Source organism: Balaenoptera physalus (genome assembly GCF_965194825.1).
Source record: "Balaenoptera physalus genome assembly, chromosome: 6".
NCBI classification, from domain to species: Eukaryota; Metazoa; Chordata; class Mammalia; order Artiodactyla; family Balaenopteridae; genus Balaenoptera; species Balaenoptera physalus.
Window position 1 is genome coordinate 37,280,551 of NC_138885.1, and position 24,897 is coordinate 37,305,447.

At 33.9% G+C, this 24,897-nt stretch overlaps 1 protein-coding gene across 1 annotated transcript in view; it reads right to left on the reverse strand.

The window, feature by feature from the left end:
* LRP1B (LDL receptor related protein 1B) overlaps positions 1-24,897 on the reverse strand; it is a 1,885,740-nt gene that overhangs the window by 763,355 nt on the left and 1,097,488 nt on the right. The window contains exons 15-18 of the mRNA XM_082465229.1: positions 23,624-23,813; positions 18,811-18,933; positions 8,025-8,165; positions 3,413-3,538 (exon numbers count right to left, since the gene is read on the reverse strand). Coding sequence (XP_082321355.1) covers positions 3,413-3,538; positions 8,025-8,165; positions 18,811-18,933; positions 23,624-23,813 — 580 coding nt within the window. The remainder of the gene's footprint in view (positions 1-3,412; positions 3,539-8,024; positions 8,166-18,810; positions 18,934-23,623; positions 23,814-24,897) is intronic.

Genomic DNA, 24,897 nt, shown 5'->3' on the forward strand with positions numbered 1-24,897 from the left:
CCTATCTCACATCATGTATGACCTACCTCACATTGTTATGGGATAGGAATTTGTGTGTCACTTCATTAACTCAGATGCTTGAACAACTTTTATGACCCCTTATTTCTAAGAGTATTTACTGGCTTATTATAAAATATATGAATTCATTGTCTTTTCTAATCATGGAGAAAATGATCTGCTTAGTTTACCAGGCAAATTTAACTGATTTCAGATAAGAAAGATGCTTCATTCCATAAATCTACAAGTACTGTCTATATGATATAATCAGATTGACTAAATTATCACCTTTTAATCACTAGATTTGTATCAAGAAGACACAACCTTTACTTTCTCAGTTCTTGTCCCCATCAGCTCTGAGTTAGTTTGGAGGTGAGATTAGCAGAGCAGCCCCAAAGGACTCTAATTTTGTAGCAAATGCTGCTTTAATGAGGAGGAAATTTACACCTCCTCAGTGGAATTGTTTATTTAGCAGTGAATCAGAAATTCACTGTCACAATGTGAATTTTTTCTACCCATCACTAATTATGCTTCCCCTGCAGTCATGTATCAGTGAGAAATCCCACAATGCACAGGAACAACAAGGAGGGGGAGAAGAACAGAGCTTAACACATTGTTCCTAAACTTTACCTGTGCTGTATTTTAATCGAAGCATTCCATTTAAACAAAACCTATGTCATATAAAAATATACTCTTCAGTTTCTCGTGTAAAAAAGTCTGATGTTTTTTAATACACCAGGTTTTCTTAATGCAATCCTATCTGTCTAGTTTGAATTTAGTTAAAATTTGTGGGGGGATATGAGAAGAACAAATATCATGTAATCAAACCAGAGTTCTATGCTGTGGGAAAAAAGCCAGATTGAAATAGCCTAGGCTTGAAGCCACAGATCATCATGATTACTATGGGGAAAAAAAAAATTTCAAATCTAAGTACTTCTCATCTTTGTCCTCTGGGTCTCCCTCAAAAGTAGGCAAAAACATTTTGTTGTTGATGGAGAACAACTCCCAAGCCCTGCCTATTAGCTCTGTTCTGCCCGCTTTGCATATGCCGTTTCCCTTCCAGGCACACTTTCCAACCCTCCACCCTCTACGGACTTCACCTCACCCGCCACGATCTATGCTCATCAATCACTCATTGTTCTTTCAGTAAAATATTTCTATCATCTAGAAAAGTATCGGGAATGATATTATTAATACCTGTTTGTCATCATATAGCTCTATCAAATCTTAATATTTTACTATATTTGCTACAGATTTTTTATTTAAAAAATTATGTATTATAGTTACATTTGAAGTCCTCTGTGTAATCTTTCCCAATCACATTTCCCTCTCTCTTTTAGAAAGGTAACTGCTATCCTAATTTTTCTTTTTTTCATTTCCATACCTATTTTATTCCTATTTTTATACATTTGTAAATCAATAAGCACATATAGAACTCTTTTGTATTTTCATATTTCATATGAATGGCACTGAATTGTTTATATTCTGCAACTTTTTTGGTTAATGTTGTTAAAATTAATTCCTGTTGATATTTGAGTTCTAATTTTTCATTTTAATTATGAATAACATACTATTGTGTGAATATAACAGTGAATATACATATGTATATACATGTGCATATATGGAGATACATGTATATATTTCCTTTCTCCTGTAATGGGCATTTGGCTTGTTTTAATTTCCCACTATTACCAGTGTTAAAGCAATGAAATTCTTATTCTCATCTCTATGTGCATAGGTATTGGAGTATAAACCTAGAAATAGGATTATCGACTTGAAGGTATGCACATCTTCACATTTATTGGATTTGGCCAAATTGCTTTACAATGTAGAAAATCAATTTATACACCAAGAATGTATGATGATTCTTTTTTTACCACAATCTTGTTAACACGTGGTTTTATCAGATTATTTTTTCTAATTAAATAACTTGAACTGTTATTTAGTCATTTTTCCTCAGCTTTTTTTTGGTAAGGCTTAGCTTAGACATCCCCTCCTTCAGGAGGCCTTCCAAGATAGCCAAAGACTAATTAGTTGTTCCTTTACATGCTCCCATTTGAGGGTCAACTTAGCACTTTGAATGCTGCATGGGAATGGCCTGTTTACATGTCTTTCCCCTCACCTTAGCTCTTAGCTTCTTAAAGAAAGGTATTACGTATTTTTCCTCATTCTGTCCCCAGTGCTGTGATAAATATTTATCAAATTAGTAGATCCATGAAGGATAAATCCCAAAGAAACATAATAGAAAATTGGCTTCTGGTAGGAAATGATATTCTTTTAGATATAAAGTAGTCACAATGCCAAAGGCTACAGGATAGTGAAGTAAATTACAAAATAATCCCCTTATGGGAAATAATTTATCTAGGATACATATCCATGTACGCACCTATAACTAGAAATGTATAGAAATGGCCCAGCCAGGGAAATTATCTAATGAATTTGCCGTATTTTTCCAATATAATGAGCTATATGACCTATTCATTTTGGTAAAACAAAAGGGAAATACATTGTAACATGACAACATAGTTTTCAAAGCTAAAAGCCATATTTATTTTTCTCTTTGCTCATTTTATTCAATTTGTAAAGGTGTGCAGTGACCATAATAGCTATCATAAATATACTGACAAGAAGACCTAGTAGTTAGTGGCAAACTCAGCAGCCGTCACTTAAAGTGGCACTTAAGGTGCAAGCAAGTGGCGTTCTATTTTCTAGTGGACTGAAGGCCTGGAGTGGCTTAGAAATCTTACTAATTAGGACTGATTGTTTTATTGGCTCCTATACATAGCATTTTCACTTTTACTACTATAACTAGCTAGTCAATCCCTAATCCTCCTTTAAAAATCACATAGAATGAGAATGTAGCTAGGGATTCAAAGATTTACTGCAATGGGATAAATTATATGGAAATATAAATAGGCTTAGTGGTCTTGGGACTTTATAAAAAAAACAAGAAAACAACTATCCCACATAAATAATATGCCAGGAACAGAAAACAATTTACAGATGTATTCTACAGCAGACTAAATAAAATACATAAATTATTTTTTCAAGGTTTAAAAATAAAAAGTAGTTCTTCATGTGAGAGGGCCTACATCACAGTATACTCACGAACTTCTTCCTCCATTGCCAAGTAAGATTTAGCAGGGACAAGTCTTGTCCAAGTAGTGTATCAACAGTCAACTCATATGAATAGATAAAGTGCCAAATTACTTTGGAAAGCAGAATCATACCCAAAGATGAAGTAGAAGATAATTTGTATTCTAGCCTTTGTGGCATCAAACTCTGAATTCATTTACTACTGCAAAAATCAGATCATCAGCACTAGGAAAGTCAGCTTAGTTCAAGGCATTGACCTGCATTTTTATGGAGACTAACTTTGGAGGAGATTTATGTATATATCCAAGCAAACATTTACCTGCGCAAGTCTGACTGGATTCATCTTCATTACTTCCACAATCATTAGTTCCATCACAAAGCCATCTTTTGGGGATACAGCGATTATTCTTGCATTTAAACTGATCATCAGGACAGCTATGATTGACTGGGGTGAGGCAGGGAGGAGAGGAGAAGTAAGTTGAACAATTTAAAACTGGATAAAATTATGATTATTTTAAGGAATAGTCATGGAAATTTTATGGTAATTATAATATTATAGTACAACTAATCTATATCTTCTGTCATTCACTGTCTCATATTTTATACAAAATAATAATACTCTAGGCTCTGTTAAAATGTAGTTTTACAGAAAATATCAAGGAATTAAAGTTCAGATAAAAGGGAATATACTCATTTTTCATGTCTTCAGTAAAACCAGCTACATCCGTTAAGTCTCTTTTCCCGTCACTTATCACAATAGGAGATTGAACTTCAGATTTTTTACCGAAAACATTGAAAATTAACCTCAAATTTTAATGTGGAATGCAACAAGTATGTGTCAAATAATTTAATCACATATCAAAAATATTTGTGTTTTTTTTTTTTAAACTGCACATCCACTTCTTGAAACATTAAATAAGCCTAATTTTGTTATGTTTTGCTCAATGTTTTCTGGGACCGGAAAGAAAATTCGAAAAATAAAAATGCATCACTTGTGACCTGGAGTTGATGTTAAATATAAGATCCTGAATAATTTTAATAACAAAAATAATCATCATGAGTCTTTTCCCCTAATATAAACAAATAAACATGCAGCCACAAAATATACTGAGGACATGACCAACCCTCATATGGGAAGCTGAGCACAGCTAAGGATTAAATCTCCAATATCTAAGCACAACAGGAGGCCATTTTAAAGTTAACCTCCTGTGATTATTTGTCCTGCTTTCTGGAGGCTAAATTCCTAACTGAATTGGCATGACTTCAGTATTTGTTTCATAACTTCAACATTCTTTCTGAAGTAATTTTCCTTGTGCCCAGTAGTTGCACTTCTGTATGATAAAAATAAATGTTGGTACTAGTTTTATTTAGAATTTGAAAAATAGCCATTTTATCATGCTATTGCATAGAAAATGTATTCCTTTCTACTCAGTTTCTACAAAACACTATTTATTTAAAGTAGCCTTAGTGATAAAGTGGTTTTATCACTTTTTGGAAGTTTTTATTCATACATAGTAAAAAATAAATAAATAAACAGGAGGAAAGGGCCTTATGTTTTCTGGTATTTGAGCATGATTAATATTTTCTACTCACTTCAGGGACTTTAGCAAGAATAGCTGCTCAGGAGGATAAAAGTCATCCAATATATTAGAGGGTCAACATTTTAAAGTATTAACATTATGCATAAGCACTTCAGTGAAGCTTGATCAAAGACCTTTGCAATTCTCACAGTGTTATAAATGGGAGGTTAAAAAGGAGGACCGAACACAATCCATTGTCTTGTGATTTGGAGTTGAGAGGTAAAATGATAACAGAATTCAAGGTCGAAGCTTATGAGTACTTACAATAAAAAATAACCCCCTGAAATGAATTATGCAGTGCTGAAATATTAACCATGGAACCCCAGGAATCTAATGCTGCTCAGAATCACAGCAATGTTTAAAGAAGACACCATACTGCTGGGAGATGGCCAGAGATATTTAGTTTTCCATTGCCCCATGTATTCAGCCATTCATCCATCCACATGCTAGTTGCTGTTCTAGACTCTGAGACTAAAAAGATGCTACGTCATAGTGTGTCTCCTCAGGAAGTCTTCTCATCTATTAGATGCATCAAATAAGTAAGCATAAAATTGCAATATGGTTTGGCAACTACCATAATAAGAGAATATCCAAGAGATGTTTAACTCAACTGGGCTGTATCGAGAAGGAGATATTTGGTGTTCAAAAATGACTTCTCTATGGAGGTAATGGTAAACTACGGTGAACTCCATAACTGGGAACAGACAATGCAATATCACAGAAGAAAGAGAAGGACATTTTTTAGAGATTTACATATAGTTCAACATGACAAGGACAAAGAGGCTAAGTGGATACATGACAGACATTTAAAGCTAAAAATGTAAATGTGAGACACAACATGAAGTACTTTCTGTGGAGTCAATAGATTTTAGAATTTATCTTGTTGGTTATGCAGTTATTGAAATGACAAGATTAAATTTCATTCTACAAATACCACTCTGGAAGCAATGTGGAAAGTGGGCTTTTTTTCTTTTTAACATCTTTATTGGAGTATAATTGCTTTACAATGGTGTGTTAGTTTCTGATTTATAACAAAGTGAATCAGTTATACATATACATAGGTTCCCATATCTCTTCCCTCTTGCGTCTCCCTCCCTCCCATCCTCCCTATCCCACTCCTCTAGGTGGTCACAAAGCACCGAGCTGATCTCCCTGTGCTATGCGGCTGCTTCCCACTAGCTATCTATTTTATGTTTGGTAGTGTATATATGCTGTGACAACGAGAGAGAGTGGCATGGAAAGTGGGCTTTTTAGTTAAGGGAAGAATAGTGGTAGGAGTAACAGCAGGACATCCACTGCATTCATCTCAGGTAGGAGCCTAATTTATGCAGTGAAGATTTAGATGAGGTAAGGATAAAAAATTAATTACTTAAGAGGTAAAAGAGATGAGATTTATTGATAGAATTGAATATGGACTATACATAAAGTAGAAGACACCAGGAAAAGTACATGGTGTAGGTTTGGGTGATGTGATGAAAATAATGAAAGAAAAAAAATATTGACTAGGAATTTTAATATTACAGTTAACAGTAGTAATGCCCCCTATACTCATAGAGGAGATGAGTTTCTTTATGAGTTGGTGAAAAGAACAATCACACAGAACAGGGACCTATAGGATAAATTCCTAAATACTGTGATGAAATATGTGTGCTCTACTCATGCACTCTGTGACTATGCAGGGAGCTGATACGCAGGGAGCATCCACTGTAACCACGAATAAACATTGTGAGTCATGAGGAATGAGGCAATTAATCTAATGAAGGGGGAAGCTGGGGCGAAGTGAGAGTAGCATCGACATATATACACTACCGAATGTAAAACAGTCAGCTAGTGGGAAGCAGCAGCATAGCACACGGAGATCAGCTGGGTGTTTTGCGATGACCTAGATGTGTGGGATAGGGAGGGTGGGAGGGAGGCTCAAGAGGGAGGGGATATGGGGACATATGTATATGTATAGCTGATTCACTTTGGTGTACAACAGGAACTAGCACAGTATTGTGAAGCAATTATACTCCAATAAAGATCTATTAATAAATAAATAAATAAATAAATAATACATTGTTTGTGTTAAAAAGTAGGAAAAAAAATCTACCCTTAGATGAAATGCTCCTCCCACTCCAAAATTTTTGGCTAATTGTATCAATTTAGTACTTAACATTTTATTTGTGGCACACTTTATAGAGAATAGATAGTAATAGGATTGAAAATAAGAAGTTCACAATGTTGAAGTCAGAGTGCATGTTTGGAAATTAAGAGAAAGTAGTATTAGATTTATGTATTAATTACAATTTATGTACTATGTATTTTTATACAATTTGGAAATATTTTTTAAAAGTCCATATTCTTGGAATTTTGTCCCCAAATTGTATGCTATAGATGCTCAAACCAATTTTGTTCATTCTTAACAAGGAATCTTTAAAACTTTATTTTTATATTCTTGATTGAAATAAAAAGGAAAATGGAGGGTTGCCAATTAACTCTCAATTAGTTTAGCCACTTTAACTGAAAAAATGTCATTAACTGAAAAAAAAATCATTTTCTTTTAAAAATAATATATATAAGTCAAATCAAAAGACAAAAGATAAATGTCTGTCACATACCTCTCTTCATATAAAAATATTTCATATCTCTCAAAACCATTCAGGTAGTGATTCTTATCAAATGTATTTTCAAAAGTTTACTTAATCTGCTTCTCAAATTGTTTTCCTTCCATATTTGTAGGACATTTCTTCATCCCTACCAGAAATATGAAACTATTCCTATTACAGCAAATGATAAACAACTAAATAGAAGCTAAAGGGGAGAAAAATCAAACCTTTAATTTCTTTAATAGTCTGAGTGTCCCTATGTGTTTCCTACTATGTACTGAGCCAGTGAAGTTAGGTAATAACATATTCCAAACCCACGTCTGTTTCCTTGGATCATCTTCAAGGCTCTGTTGCCAAGGAGCAATGGAGTGGATCGTGACCTTCTGTACGAGTAATTCTGCCTTGGGGGAGTTTAAATTGATTTTCCACATCTTTAAATTCAGAGATCCAAAGGGTCTCCTATAGCAACCTTCTAACAATGGTACGGTGGCGCTGACAGCACAAAATAGGAAAGAAGAGAATTTCTGGAGCAAGCAAAATGGTAATATTCAAAGATGGGGAAGGATGAGAAAAACTGTGCTTTAAAACTATGCAAAGGAGATAATCTGAGGTCTAATCTCTATACAAAAGGATGACTGAAAAAAAAAAAAAAAAACTAAGTTCAATCTGCATCAATGGTATTTTTAGATTTTCCCAAACTGCTTTGATAGTTCACACACTCAAAGACTCAGAAAGTTTTAACATAACTTGAAGGAGAACATACAGCAACTGACTGAATCTTCATCACTTCCATCTAGACAGTCATCATCGCCATCACATTTCCACCGAACTTGGATACAGTGTCTGTTTTTGCAGCGAAATTCTCCAGCTTTACAAATGTGAGGTAATTCTTCTCCAGGATTAACTACGGTTAAAACAAACCCAAGGTCTATAAACAATACTAGATATATTCAGTTCATTAAAATGTAAATTTTGTTATAATAACAAAATACTGATTTCATTTCATTTTATAGAGAATATGAAAACATCTCAACATTGTAGTGGCAACCAACTCTGGAAATGAGAAAATTTTAGGTTTTTCTGACAATAATTAGTCTACTAAGAATTCTAAAGATTCATTTTAAGCAACTGTCTCCAAAATAATAAATAATAACAACAATAATACAATACCATCTTATATTTATGTTGTTTGTAGTTTTACTTTTTAAAGAGCTTTCATTCATAATCTCAGCTGATCATCATGACAATCTATGAAGAAGGCACGGCAAAGAATTTTACTACCTCCACCTTACACATAAGTACACCAAAAACTAATCAAAGTGAAAAGACAAGGGAATAGCACACAGCATTGATGGCTGTATTTACTTCGCTGGTCTGCAAGTGGAAAAAAACAAAACAAAACTCAGGTGTGGTTAAGTATTCAAGGAAGTATTAAGTTAATCAAAATGATTATATACTCAGAATCTATGTTCCATATATCCCATGTTCTCTGATCAAATGTTAGGAACTCCACTGATTGGGATTTATTCACAAATTGGAAGTGTTGCTATTCTTCTGTTCTCTTTGAGTGGATTCAATAGAGTCTGAAAAGTGAAGGGAAATGTGGCAATGGTTAAAGTAAATGATTTGTATTTCTTGGACTGAAAATGGTGTTGAATTATCAAAAGCTGGTTTATTACTAGAAGAAACAGAAGCCAATTTTTCCACCCCAGTTCTGATAGACTTCAGCTTTATTTTGGGTAACTGCTTTGGACTGATGAACTGTCACAAAACCTATATGCACGCCAATAATAAGGAATAACGAGAAAACATATGTGGCTTTTCCAGAACACTCTGTGTTTCGCTCCCTTAACCCTTACATTTTCCCTGCTGCAAAGAATGGAAGAGGGAATGTGACGCTGAACCATAACTGCAGAGAATCTGCTTCAGAGAGTTATGCGTGGGGCTGGGCAAGGAAAGGCGTCCCATATAATCCAGATTCTTATTTAAGGCCTTAAGGGTGAAAAATAATCAGTGTGGTGAATGAAATATTCGGTTAGATCAAAGGTAATCCTAGGTGTCTTCTGTCCCCTCTCAGACAAGCAGACACTGTGTACAGGGACTGACAGTAATTTTTCCTCCCTGTTTAATCTTTTTCAATAACAAAATGCTGAAGCAGCAATTTCTCTAATGTTGTCTTTCTGTAAGGTCACTTGAAAGTAACAAATTTTGTAAATATACATATTATATATATACATATATACATATTCCTGTATATATTCATATATATACATATTCAGAGAGAGAGAAAGAAAGAGAACAAATCTCAAATAGGAAATTGCAATAAATAAAAACAAAAATGGGAGATCATTGGGTCTCCTATTCAACCCCAGGGTGCCTTTTTATAGCAGCAACTGGGAATGAGTATGGGACTCAAAGTGGAGGTGTAGGGACTTCCCTGGTGGCACAGTAGCTAAGAATCCGCCTGCCAATGCAGGGGACACCGGTTCGAGCCCTGGTCCGGGAAGATTCCACATGCTGCAGAGCAGCTAAGCCCGTGTGCCACAACTACTGAAGCCCACATGCCTAGAGCCCGTGGTCCGCAACAAGAGAAGCCACCACAATGAGAAGCCTGCGCACTGCAATGAAGAGTAGCCCCCACTCGCCGCAACTAGAGAAAGCCTGCACACAGCAATGAAGACCCAACGTAGCCAAAAAATAAATAAATAAAATAAAATTAATTAATTAATTAAAAAAAAAAAGAACACACATTAAAAAAAAAAGGTGGAGGTATAATCTGGGATGTGTCTGACCATCTCTAGGATCAAGCTTTTCTCTCAGATCTCTAGAACTGACCATTGATAACATGCAAATTTCCCTTATTTTGAGTTTTGTTTGTTCAATTAGACCTTAAGATCTTTGAGGGTGGTATAGTTTCTTCTTTTGACTCTATATAAGCCCAACTTAGAACTGGAACTAGTTAGTAGTTTGATTAATTTCTACTGTATAATTATTAAGCCTAACAGTCAATACTCTCTCAGTGTTTTTTTAAAAAATTTCCATCAGACAAGAAACCTGATTTGAGATGTCACCAGCTTCCTCACCACTTAAGTTCAGCTTTAAGATTTTCTGTAGTCTCTCTATAGTTTACTCCAAAGAAATAGTAAGTCAATTCTGTTGTTTCATAGCTTGAGGATCGAAAAACCCAAGAAACCATTGATTCTCTTCTGATAACAATCCTACCAATTTAAAAGGCTTAGCTTTCACGGGATCATTTGATCAAATAACTCCACCCACAGTTGTAAGGAATGATCAAAAATGTCCATATACAAGAGTGAAATTATAGTTTCTTCTGAATAATTATATCTATATTTAAGAAGATGCGTTTGTCTACGGAAAGACAAACTATCCTAGAAAATTGATATTTCTAAACTAAATATTCTTTAACGTAATCAATTTAGAGAGAAGTTCTCTAAGTCTACTTAGGTTTCAAATGTTTTTCAAGTGATATGTCGATCATTACAGAATAAATGCAAATAGCAAGAATTTCCAAACTTGCTTTAAACATTGTTTCAAATGTATGTGGGTGGTCAGTTATTTTTAAATGTTTGCTCATACAAATGTGGAAATTTTCAAAAACAGATGACAGTAATGTCTAAGGTTTCATTCACGTTTTTCATCATAGGTTATGAATAATTGCTTGAGAACCAGTAGAGCTTACCTCCTGAGATAACTTTTTTATATCTACTGCAGCTGATAATGATTTATATCAATGTCATTCAAACATATCAATATCACTTGTAACAGCAGTTAGGCATTGCTTATATCTGTAATAACAGAGGTATTAAAACATATACAAATATTTTTGACGTTTTAAAGTTTGTCTACAACAATTCTAACCCCTGTGATTTGTTGGAGAGGCATTTCTCCATGGTGTTTCTACATGTCTTCTGTCAGCTTTTATTCTGGACTTCTTTTCAAGGATGTTTATGCAGCTAACAGCCTTGGAAGATCGAAATAGAGCTTCCTTTCAGAGCAGAGAGCAAGTCTGTTCCTTGACCAGGATAGTAAAGATAATGTCTCTCTTCAGGGCAAAGGTTGGTCCTCACATGATGTGGAGGTGGGGTAGGGCAAGAAGAACCAAAGTGCACATGAAACTTAAGCAACCTGCTTTGCCATGAGTAATAAAATCCTTCGTGTCTGATCAAAGGATTGCACATCTTCTGTCTAAATCTATGAAACGCTGGTGGGCTGACATGCTAGATTGCAACTAGGGGAAAATTTCAGACCTTTCATAATAGTAAAGAATTTTTTTAAGATACTGGATTCTGATTTTCAAAGTCTCCCAGGGCTTTTGGCATCATTAATGTAAGCCAGCCCTAACCCAAGTCTCCCAGATGTAATCAGTCGTTATATCACAGACAAACCATGATATCAACACTGCCTAGGTTTGCTCAGGATACATAATGATAAAAGACAGGTTATTTTTGAGCCAGCAATGTCCATTATCTCAATAAAATTTAATGTGATAGGTGATAATCTGGATAAGATGGTAGTTTAGACATCCCAAAGCATGGTCTTTTTCTCAGCGTTGACCTAACTGTGGAACTGGGTAGCAACATCATCTATCATAAGACCCTAGCTGATGGCCACGCAATCTACCAACTTTTGCAAGAATCAACAAGATGATGAAGCAAGTATATCTGGCATCATTAAAAGAGGGAATAGCATTCATAAGAAAATAAGATTAGTATTCTGTACACCTTGTACACACTTCTATAAAGGGGTTATTTTCTAATTAACTTTCACACATCTAGTTGTTCTTCTGAGGTCTTTGAATGCAGGAAGGATAATGCCACATACAGAACAGAACGGTGCCTAGAACAGAACTAGATGTAGAGGAGATGTTCAAAATTATTTGTTGCCCAACTTACTGGAATTAACAGAGACTGATAATTCTACATTACAGCCATTATTGTAATGAGAGATTCTACCTCTGGAGACTGAATAAATACTTCAGGAAAACACTATTACTTCAACTGGCTCAGCAGCTAATGCTCTTCTCCTTTCACCCAAGTACATGAATGAAGTTAGCTTAATTTAAGGGAAAAAAAGACTGATATGTAGCTAGAAAGAAAGAAAGAGTGATAAAGTCCCCCCACCAGCCAAGAAAGCAAACATATAGGAAAAGCTCCATGTATGTCACTTGCTTCCAGTGTCACTTGCTTAATGTGACAGAACCCATATTGCACTTGGGTAGGTAGGCACAGCCAGAAAGTGCTTTCCATATATTAACAAATGCTATTCTTATAAGCTTTGCTTCAGAGTTGTACTTTGCACTGGGAATTTGAAAACTGAATTCAAAACCTGTAATTCTACAGCCAGGGTCACTTCTAGTAAAAATATTTCAACATTATCTCACCAGGAAGAAAACTGACAAAGTAATAAACAATCCTTTAAGTTAACCAGGATCAGAAATAAAATGACATGAATCATGGCATGCCTGGCAAGGAACTGCCGGTTCTCACACATCCTATGATACCTGCTGTTAGAGCAGTGGAATTAGAAGGTCTCTGCATGACTTGTCAATACACTACAAAGGGAAATATGCCCTCTAGAATTAATTATTTTCTTTGGTAAAAACTGCTAGAGTGATTGCTAGAGCTAATGTCAAGATTCAGTGAAGTAAATGAAGAAACCTTACCAATAAACATTTTTATTTCATTTTAGTTTTGAATCATCTATTTGGATCTCAGCTCAGCGACTGGATTTAATACATATGTCCCTGGCCTTGCTTTAATAAGCTGTGGTGCCCATGAACAAGTGTCTATATTTCCAATTTTGCTTTTCTTCTTTTCAACCTCAGTATGGTAATCTATTCTAAACTGATTCTTGTCTCCTCTCTCAATTGATAATTTGCTCTTGACTATATCATAACAGCATTAGTCCCAGGACAAAAATAAAATAAAGTTTCCCTATTGTCCTTATATGTTTCATATTAGGATATGTTTATTTGCTTAACAAACTGTATCTTGCATTTTGGGAGTACAGAATTTCTTAACTATCTTAACTTAAGAGAAAAACCTAAAAGCAAACTTGAAGTTGTAGTTTGCTGGATGACTCTGTATAAGATTGCCTATACTGGAAGGCAGCGTGAAAAATGCTGCTATGGTTTTGGAATTTTCTCCTTTAGATCATAGCAGGATGACGTTTCATTAGATAGAGTGGTCTTCTGAGCAGCTAACCTAAGTGGTACATAATCTTCCTATGCAAAGAAGGCCATAAATATTCATCTGGATGGGGCTTCTAAACTTTTTACTGCCTTAAACTTTTTACTACACATTAGACTGCATATATCCTAGAACATAAGGCTTGTCACAGCTGAACAGATAAATGGCTCAGCCATGGTGGAGCACTGTTTTTGACGAGTAATGTATCTGGTGTTCCAGAAGGTGAAGGAGGTCACAGAGTACCACTGACATATAACTGTGCAATGCTACCCTTGGATGACCAATATTTGGGGCAATGTTTAAGTTGCTTTCTTGGGACTAAGGCATATTGGAAAGCTCTGTTCTTTTTCTTTTTCTGTCCAGGCCACTAAAGAGGCATTTAAAGAATTACTATGTTACTGTCTCGTTACTCTAGACAAAATTATGCTGCTATTTAAAAAAAATAGTGACTATCATTTTTTAATTTTTTTAGGAGCTTAACTTCCTTTCTCAGGATTACTCTTGTCCTCATTTATTAATTTTCTATGCTGTGATTTTTCCCTACAAAGGCATCAAGATAAATTTTAAAAAACCTCACTTGATAATTGATCAACTGGCTTTCCATATGCTTCTCCAGGGCAATAAGTTTCCAGTTACTACGCTACACCAGGCCTCATTTTTAATTGTGAGAAGACTTGACCATGACACACGAAATTCACAAGGACAAAGAGTCCAGCCTACTCTCATTCTTGATTCCTTCCAGGCATGGCATTAGAATTCATCCTCAGTCAATCATGTAACATGCCAATATTTTTCTGCTGGGTGAATGCCTCTTCTGGCATCACCTTCTGCTACAAGTTCATTGAGAAACAACCGTTGGTGTTTAATTCTGGCCTGACCATCTGCCAATGGGTTTTTGTTCATTTGATGCCAATTCACTGAGGATGACTGAAACCAGGATGATGGTATCTCAGTGGTTGCCACATGCATTTTTGTTTTGCTTACATATTTAGATTTAATCCAGATTAAAGAGTTAATCCAGTTGAGACCAGTTCACAAAACTATAATCTAGCCTGAACTAAGTCAGAAGCCCAGAGCAATCAGCATTAATGAGGGGTTAGTGACACACTGATATCTGTTTTGCACTATACTCTGAAACCACAAACTCTATTTGTAGTCCTTTTGCACTTTAATTTCCTCATCTGCAAACTAAGGCTAAAATTTCCTTATAAAAACCTTTACTAATGAATAGAAACTGGAATAATTTATATGAATACACTTTGACTTTTTTTCAATAAATGAGTTACTATAGTATTTCTCTTGATTTTTCCCATTATATTTGAAAGGAACCTAGATAAATTGCATGCCATACTAAAAATCTAGTAAAAAATTTGACAACTAAATGCAATAACAAATTCTCAAATAAAAACTCACCTGTTTTTGTTGATTTAACATTGTTTGGTGTAACAACTATAGGTAAAACAATCTTCTTTTTTAATCCCCTTTTTTTGCATTGGGATTAACTCATCAATGAATTACAGGTATTAAAAAGACACCAATAGTCTCAGAAAACTTTCCTTTAATTTCACCAGATATATAATCACATGTGAACTATCATAACAAATCTCCTAACATCAGCTACATGACCAATATTGTGTACAGTATTTCTTTACAAGCCAAAAGTCACCTAATTTTTATTTACACAGAGATATCCAGTGATAAATCTTTTGTATAATCAATCTCAATATGCGTATAGATATGCCAACTCATAAGGAATCTGTAAATTTTTAATGGGGAATAAGAATGAAGGCAATAGGAAATATAATTTGGAGGCAAGCAATACAGGTAATTATAACTCACACAACTAAAATTAGAGAACTAATTAGAAAATTTAAAGAGTAAAAACCATCTAGATATTAGTACCTGATGTATAAGCTCTCCCTCCAAATTCCCATGATGAAAACAAAGATAAAGAATGAAAACTCACAAGATCCTTGAGAATTCAGCCTCTTGATCATTGTATTGACACTATCTTAAGTGAATTTTGACGTTTTTGCAAGACCAAGAAGACTAGATTTAAATATTCAATCAGAAGCCTCTCTAAGTTATGCCACTAGAAACTGAATAAGCTTGTCTATTTTTAGGTAGGAAAAAAGGCCCTTTGCTCCTCCAGTACTGACTGTAAGGTCTGTGCCTACCATAAAAAGGAGATACTGCAGTGCTACTTTCCATCCTTGAGAGGAATTCTGGTGGTAGAGCAAAGGCAGGATGAGACCTGGTGGAGGTCCACAAAGGTTACTATCTGTGTGTGTATGTGCGTCTGTATGTGCGCATTTCATCTGTTCAAATGTCAAAATCATTCAGCTGGAATAGCAAAGGATCTCATTTTGTACCAGAAAAATAATTTTAGAAGAATCTGTGGGAGAAATTAAACTATGAAATGTAAACATAAATCATACCATTTATCCTGATAACTAAGATAAGATTTAATCTACCAGGCAACTGGACAGATTTTATGCTGTTCAAAGCAATGCTTAATCCCTGTCTATTCCCAAACTATGGGTCTTGGTAGATCTCCTCTCTTCTGATGCAAACAACTACCAAATGGAAATTACTAAATAATACCACAGAACAAAGGAAGGGATACCATCTGATGAATCAAAGTAAGTACACCTCAGAGAATTATTTTCTACAGGAAAATAGGAAAATATATAGGCAATTTTAAAAATACAACTAATAATGGGAAAAAAAACCTTGCCCATGGGTAAAATTCATATTTGTGCTCTGAAGTATATTATCTCAAAATCTAATTAAAGAATATTTCTCGAATTTTGAAGAAAAATTTGTTTGGTCAACAATTAATATCCAGAAGAATTGCTATTCACATATAAAGGCAAAGGAGACATATTTGGAATACAGAACTCTACAGTATACATTCTTTGTAGTCATCTTGAAGAAGTTATTTCAAATTATACTCCATCTATCCTATACATCAGTGAAAATTAATAAATAAACAATGAAGAACTAAAAGTGTGAGTACTAACCAATACAACTAGTGAAGCACTGATCCAGGTCTAAAAGAAAATATTGTAAAGTTGACCAAAAATCTATACATGTTAAAACATCTTTAAAGAGACTTACTGTTTGATAATTCAAAATAATATTCCTTGTCAGAAATCCTAAATTATAATAAGGACTGAAATTAAGGAAGATGAAGAGAATAGAATGAAGGAAGCCAAAGTCCTCATCTCAAACAGTTGAAACTCAAAATAATAGAAATAGAACTTAATTGGTGATATTATTCCAAAGGCTTAAAGAAGATGAGAAGAAGATATAACAAACAAACAATGGACAATATGGTAAAATACAGAAGGAACCACAAACAGTATAGTAACACACAAATAATATATAATAATGTATCAGAAATAATACCATACATCAAATAGGAAAAGATGACAAATAGCTTAAAAAGCAGTCATTAAAAATCATATTTACAAAAAACATTTAGTTACATGGTAAAATGCTTATGCTCATATTAAGTAAAATAAGGGACAAAATAATTTATATTAATATGATCCAAAATTTGTAAAGTACAGCATAATTAAGAGTTCAATCACCAAAATGAAATAATTTAGGATCTAAATTCCAAATGTTCTACATACTAATTACATGAACTTCTAAAAGTTATTAACCTCTCAGTCTAAATTTTAAATCATAAAATGAGATAGTAATAGTATCTTCCTTATATGATTATTGTAAGGACTAATGAGAATCATGAACATTTTTTTTAAATGCCACATCCAGTATAAGAATTCAATAAATGTTAACTATGATTATTATTAGTAGTAGAAAAAATAATAACTTCTATGATATATAATTATAAGGATCCCCATGAAAATGTCCTAGAAGCTTATTGTTGAATAATTGCATTATAAATAGATTTTTCATTAATGTTTTCATATTTCTCAAATGTTACTATTTATTTATTTATTTATTTATTTTTGTTACTATTTATTAAATTAGCTTTAGAAATCCACATTTTAAAATGTTTTTATCCACATCTTTTCTTCTCTAAAAGAAATAAGACATCACAGATAAGTTGAAGTCTTCTTTGTTACACTTATTTCTTCTTCTGCCTCCCAGAGACATCATTATAACTAATGGAAAAATACATGAAATATTTATTCAACAATTTCTGATGGTAATTTTATGTGTCAACTTGACTAGGCGACAGAGTGCCCGGATTTGTGTCAAACATTACTCTGTTGTGTCTGTGAGAGTGTTATTGATGAGATTAACATTTGAATCAGTAGACCAAATTAAAGCAGACTGCTCTCCCTAATGTGAGAGGCCTTCATCCAATCAGCTGAAGGCCTGAATAGAAAAAAAGGCCTACTTTCTTGCAAGTAACAGGAATTCTTCCTGCCTGATTGCTTGAACTGTGATGTTTTTGTTTTTGTTTTTGTTTTCCTGACTTTGGACTCAAACTGAAACATTGGCTCTTCCTGGGTCTCAGGCCTACCAGCATTCAGGTTGGAACTACACCAATGGCACTCCTGAGATTCCAGCTTGCTGACTGCAGATCTTGAGACTGTCAGCCTCCATAATGGCAAGAGCCAAAAAAAAAAATCTTCTTCTCCGTCTCTATATGTGTACATCTTATTGATTCTGTTTCTCTGGAGAATCATGAGTAACACACAATTCAAGATTACGTCATTCCAGAAATATTTATATTGCACTCAATATATGCATGGCATCGTTGCTGTCATTGTGCTTAAGGGACATGATGTGTGTAGACAGGACAAGTTTCAGAAGGGTCACATTGGAAAAGCAAGATGCAGTCAATTGAGGAAGGTCAGCAAAAGTTAATAAAGTGCTTTTAATCCAGGTCAAGCAATTCAGTTAGTTCCCTATTTTGATAAAGTGTAGAAATTCCCCGGAAGTCTCTTATTGCCTCCTTTCTTGCTCTTCACCACCAAGTATAGATAACTGAGCTTACTATGCTATTTAAAGTAATAAATATCGATGTAACCAAGAACTATGCATTTTTACTTACAACTACTGATGGTGAGGTTCCTTAATTTCAAGAAATATTTTCTTCTGTGGCATATACTTATTTATAATTTTCACTAAACTAGATGCAGCAGTGACAAGATACTCAGCTAAACTTCATCATTATCATTATTCATCTGTGTATTAGATATTAATTCCATTGATTATTTATAGTCTAAAAAGAATTATACCTAAGTCATTACCTGAATTTCTCTTTTCAAGTTTGAGTTTAATTCCTTTGGTTTCATCTGCTTCTGTACGTCAGAAAGACACCTATAAACAATGAGTGTAACATGAAAAGACACTTACATGTGCAAGTGGTCCCATTTTCATCTAAAAGTTGATTATCAGCACAAGCACATACTCGGCCTCTTGGAATGGCCAAGCACAATGTACTACAGCCTCCGTTATTTACTCGGCACATGTTGTCACCTGCAAGAGGAGGGAAGAAGATATGTCAGAGAACTCTGATTCCATACAAGGTTAGCTGGTTCAGGCCCATATTCTTTCCAGGAGATGTACATAGGCGTAAAAATGTACACACACACACACATATATACCACAAATAGTACCTATTTATTCATGTAATAAGGATTCCCGCTGAATCCTAAATGAGATTTTAAAATGTTTGAAAATATATGATGCATTGGTAGATAAGAGGAATTTACATGTTGGCTAGAAGAGATAGGGGTTTGTGTGCAGAGAGGTAACAGGAGAGAAAAGGATAAAGTGGACAGAATGGTGTCTGTCCAGGACAATTTCCTAGAATGGGCCCAGGGTATGCAAGTTTGAGCTCTTTAGAAAGTAGACCACCGGCACGTGGAATGTGCCTTTGGATCCCAAGTAAACAGAAAGCAAACACTGGGGAAACGGGTGGGATTTTCCCTCCTCTTCTGCAAGGAGTACATTGGCATGTGAGTGCATTGGGGAATACAAGGAATGCAGGCTATCTGTGAAGCCTGAAAAATGAGCAGCCTTGCTGGTACCAGGAGAGTGTACAGGACACAAGGGTAAAGTGTTGTCCCAGTGGACCTAAACCGCAGAGGCACTGATGAGGCATGCAGTTGCTATCAGTAAAGTAGACCTGAGGGAAAATTCATAAAGGTATTATTCATGAACATATGTGAGACACTCTTGGACACTCAGATAAAACTGAGGTAAATTTTTAAAGAGGCTGGAGAATCTGTTTTATAAAGGTGTAGGTAAAAGTAACTAAAATTCAGGTAGTCACCATTTGGATGCCATTTATTCCTACAAGTTGGAAAGGCAAGGAAGAAAGTATATTTTCTGCGCTATATATGTATAGACCAGCACTCCATCTGGCAGTGCAAATGCCAGGATCATTTTATACTATGTTGTATTTTCCAAGGTATCAATACATAACATTTTGATTATAGCAGAATATCTTACTCAAACATTAAAAATGAAGAGCTTTTAATTACTGGGCCACAGATAATAAAATAATACAATGGTTAAAACTGTATTGGCAGTTAAAGTGCAAGTGCCAAAAATGTGACTAAAGCGACAGACCAGGTTATTATACTTTGGGTCTCAGGGATTAGATATGTTAAGCAGAGAGTATTAATAAATGAGTTAAAAAACTCAAAATATCGCTATACGCAATAAATATTTAACTCACTCCCATAGATTATCATTGTGTGGTCACAGATCAGAAGAAATGATCTAAATTATATAATAGTTTTTTTCATTATTCTGAGAAGTAAATTCAATTTGCTATGTATAGAAAAACTAAAAGACAAAAAAATACACTTGAAAGCTAAGGAAGCTAATAATTGAAGCTACACCATCAATTTCTGAACTCAGAAAATAATTAAGTTTAGTTCAGGCTTTTTCCAATAGGGAATGCAGAATATTTTTAAGCAGCTTCCAGATTTAGCCGTGTTTATTCCATGACCATGGAATAAAGATGTAATACTTCATAGGATGCTTAGGTGTTCTGTCTATATTATGCACTTTATGTACAGGATTAAACTGTATAGTGAAAAAAACATGACTGACTACGAACAGCATTAAAATATTTACACATAAATATCAATAAAAGAGTTAACATATTGATAGCTTTCATTATTGAAAATCCATAATGCATCAATCCCAGGGTTAGTTACCTTACATACACATTCATTTTAATTCAATTTTTATAATAAAATTATAAAGGTAGGTTTCGTCTCGTTTGCGGGTGAAACTGCTAAAGACCTAAGGATTTAAATGACTTCTCTAATATTTAGAAAAAAGAAATAATCCTTAAAAAAATAAGGATTTAGAACAAGAATTATTATTTATTTCTAGGTAATAATACTAATAATCATATTATTTCTAAATAAATAGAAACAAGAATTTTTCTTTAAAATTTATGCTCTTATACTCTAACTTGTTTATGTACGACAAAATAAAATTAGATCAATAAAGGACAGAAAAACAACAAACTAAAAACAACAAAATAAAATTCTAGATTACGTCACTTTGGCAGCAGACAGTTTTTTACAAATGAAATAATGCAAGGAAAACAAAGGAGGAGTAGTTTTTAAAATTAAGTTAAAGATAGCGTCTGCCAGGGCCAAAAACATTGTCTTTTTTCCCCCAAACTTATATTTTGGAGAAGTAGGATTATTCTGCCCCTTAGAGTGGCTGCCACAGACTGTGTGTTTGATAAACATTAGCTGAATTGATTAATAACTGAATGAATGAAACTTCTAGTTAACAAGTTGAATGACAGAAACAGTCATTTGTGGGTGTAGAAACAAGGTACAAATGTGAGAATAGATATATCTGTTGTAACAAGATAAAGTGGATTTCCTTGTTTGTATGTGAGTAAGAATACATATAAACTCTGTCTACATACTTTGCATTTCAAGGTAGATTATTTAAAGATATATTTATTTAAAGATGTATCTGTTATACTACTGCTTTGTAATCTAAGATCTTTGAATCCTGGGTTCTATAAAGGTAGTCAAGGGACTCTTTCTATAAAAAAAAGTTTAACTGAATGTAAAATTTATTAATGATAAAACTACAATGACAAAAAAACACATGTTCCTTTCTCCTATCTAAATGTATAATAGTTATATAATTTTCATAAATAAAAACAGCTACATAAATTAATCATATAAAGCTACTTTGTGGTCAGAAAAACTTGAATTGGAATCCCAGTTTATCCCTGGCTCTTTGCCTTCTGAGGAGAATGGCTATATCTGCCTTACTCTTGGATTTCTTATATGTATAATAGAAATCAATAGGCATTTTTAAAAGAACCTTGTCCATCCAAGGGATAGCACTGAACAATTATGTCAATGGCACTGTCTGAGACCCCAGATATATTCTTCATGAATATAGGAATACATTCCTCATATTCCCATCAGAGGCATGCCCTTTGTTGCTATGCTTGTGACACACTACTCCTTTGGATATTTATTTAAAATGTTTATATGGAAGGAAACTCAAAAATATATGACTCTTGATGAAGAAATGGTAGGGGTAAATTGATTAATATAAAATGTGTGCCAGGCACTGTTCTAAGTCTTGCTCTTATATAACAAATATGTACATAATCCTTACAGGAATTTTATAAACAAAACATCTCTTAATCTTTGTTAAATCTTTCATGGTGGGTCCTGATTTTCAGATGAAGAAAATGTTAGGACTTGTATCCAAGGGCAAGTCCATTTTACAGTAAGTCAAGGCATTTCTCATCCCACGTGTTGCATTTTATTAATGAACTCTTTAAAGCAACTAGAATTTTAAAGAACATGAAGACTGTGAAAATGTCCTGCAATTTGGCAGAGGGGAGTTCGGCGACGACATTCAAGATGAACAATTTTTAAAGAAAATGGAAACAGGAAGTGTGACTGTATACTGATATACAGTATAATGAAATCCAGAAAATTAGTATAATGAAATCCAGAAAACTAGTGACCGTAAAATTAGAGGGAACAGCAGTCCTGCAAACAAGACCCTGCAGCAGGTGAGGAAGGTTGTTGCTCTTCATAATGTTGTCTCCACTTCATCTCAGAGAAACTACGATTGTGGTGGGGCAGCTAACATGAATAGAAAATATCACCATTTGATCTATCCAGGCAACTGCCTCTATTCTTCATTTCTTGTCCACAACTATAACTTATACTATCTCAAATAATTAATTTTTTTTCTTTTTAAAGACAATTTTATCTTTTATTAGCTATTGGAACTTCTTAGTTTATGTACTTCCATTATTTTATAAAATTGCATTTCTATCCCAGTGAGGCAATTTCAATACAGTAGAAAAAAGTGAAGCCCTTGAATAAGATACTTTGCTTTTAAAATCTCTGATTAAGCCGAAATGCCTTCAGAAAAACTCTTGTTCTTAGGTAACTTCCTACTGACAACATACACGCTGAAAAAATTTAATGTTCATTAAATTTTCACAAGGATATCCGTATTAAAAAAAGGAACAGTGACTATTTAGATTCATAACCAAAAATCTACCACATAATTCACTAAACTTTTTTTTTGTTTGTTACCTAAGTTCTGAGTCATGCTGTTTGTGGATGGCCTAATAAATACTAATAACTCATGTAGATAAAAAGATACAAGAATATTATCTGATTTTAATAAGACACGAATATCATGGTAGATTATTTTACTTTCATAACATCTAAAATAATTAAATGTTCCTTAAATGTATATGAAATTAATCAGATAAATATACTAAGATACTTTAAAAAATACTATTTTCCTTGTATAATGTATTTTTTAACATTTTCCCATAATGTTCCTTCCACACTGAAAGTTTTTCCACTGCTCACAATACTGACTCTTTGAAAACATTGAGGATTTTTTACTTTAAATAACAGCCTTTTTCAGTGAAAATGACATGAAAAAGGAAGTATTTGGAGAAAACCTTGAACTTCACTTAAATAGAATTCCCAGAGTTACTCACTCAGGATATTTTGAACAATAAATAATAAATTTTTATGGTAACAAAGTCTAAGATTTGAGTGACTCTGGAGTGACTAGACACCTTTTATCATAAAACTTCAGCAACACTGTCAAAATAAAGTCTTTATGCAACTTCTTGAAGTATTATGATATGTGAAACTCAGAAGCAATTTTATCTGGTTTTTAATACCTTGTTGCTTTTGAGGATCATAAATCTGAAGCCCAAACAGGGGTGGTCTTTCACGCCTCAGTAATGTCACTTCATTCGTTATCAAATCTAGTTGAAAAATGGAACCATTCATATAATCAGTCCAGAACACATAATTCCCATGATGCGACAGTCCAAAAGGATGGTTCAATTCTTTCCCACTGTAAACAATCTGTAAAATATAAACACACTGTGAAAAATCAGACCTGACCTTTAGAAACATAACCAAATATTCAGAGAAGCTGATATTCAAATAAGTAGAACGGATAATGATCTAACTAATAACTTAGTTTCTTTCAGTGTATTTGAAAAATGGATTTCACAATGTGAGCATATTTTTCTGTTTTTAGGACATGTTATTTGAAGGAGACCATTTACATTTCATCCATTTCAATTCTCTCATACATGGCATTATACATATGGTCAAGAAATGCAAACATTAAAATGACCTTGCCTGATACTCTTCCCTATCTCTTTTCTTTATGATATTCTGGTATCATATTCTGGCACAGAAATTGATCTGAGTAATTAGTGGCATTATGTATATTGCAGTATTGCTCATCCAATAGCCAAGGGATACAACATGGTCTAACAACACTGGGAGTGGAAGGAACCCCTCTATTCAGTTGGATTAATGCAAATTGAAGAAATCTAGGCAATGACAGGGAGGAAGGTAAAATTTTAATTTTGAACATAGAAACACTTATTGGTAGTAAACAGATATACAAGACTCCTGGCTAATTTTAATTCCGCTTGTCTTGATATATTCTTTACATTCCCGTGTATTTTGTGGTTGTTTAAACTACACAGTGGAGCAATCCTGTGATAAGTTCTGTTTTGCATGTAGGATTGTAGAAGAGAATAGGAATCATACCTCCCATAATAATAATACTTTTTTGTCTTTCACAATTTGTAAAATGATACTGTATACAATATGAAATAGCCTTTTGGACTCAATTCATCTAATATGAGAGGATTGAGCAAGTTATCCAAATAATATAGGGTTAGAAACTGAAATTTTGCTCCTTTTATCTGAACTCTTCATACCAAATTTTCATATGTTGAATAATCGAGACAGTTTCTTATTTTTCTTTGCTCACTTCCATGTAGGCTAAAATATGCTGGCTAATAAAGTGCTATGTATATTGTGTACATATCAACATCTTCAAAGGGATCATAAATATTTTTTAACACCTCTTAAGTATGTGACATTAGGTTAAATGTAAATCAATTTTACTTATTTGGGGAAAGACATT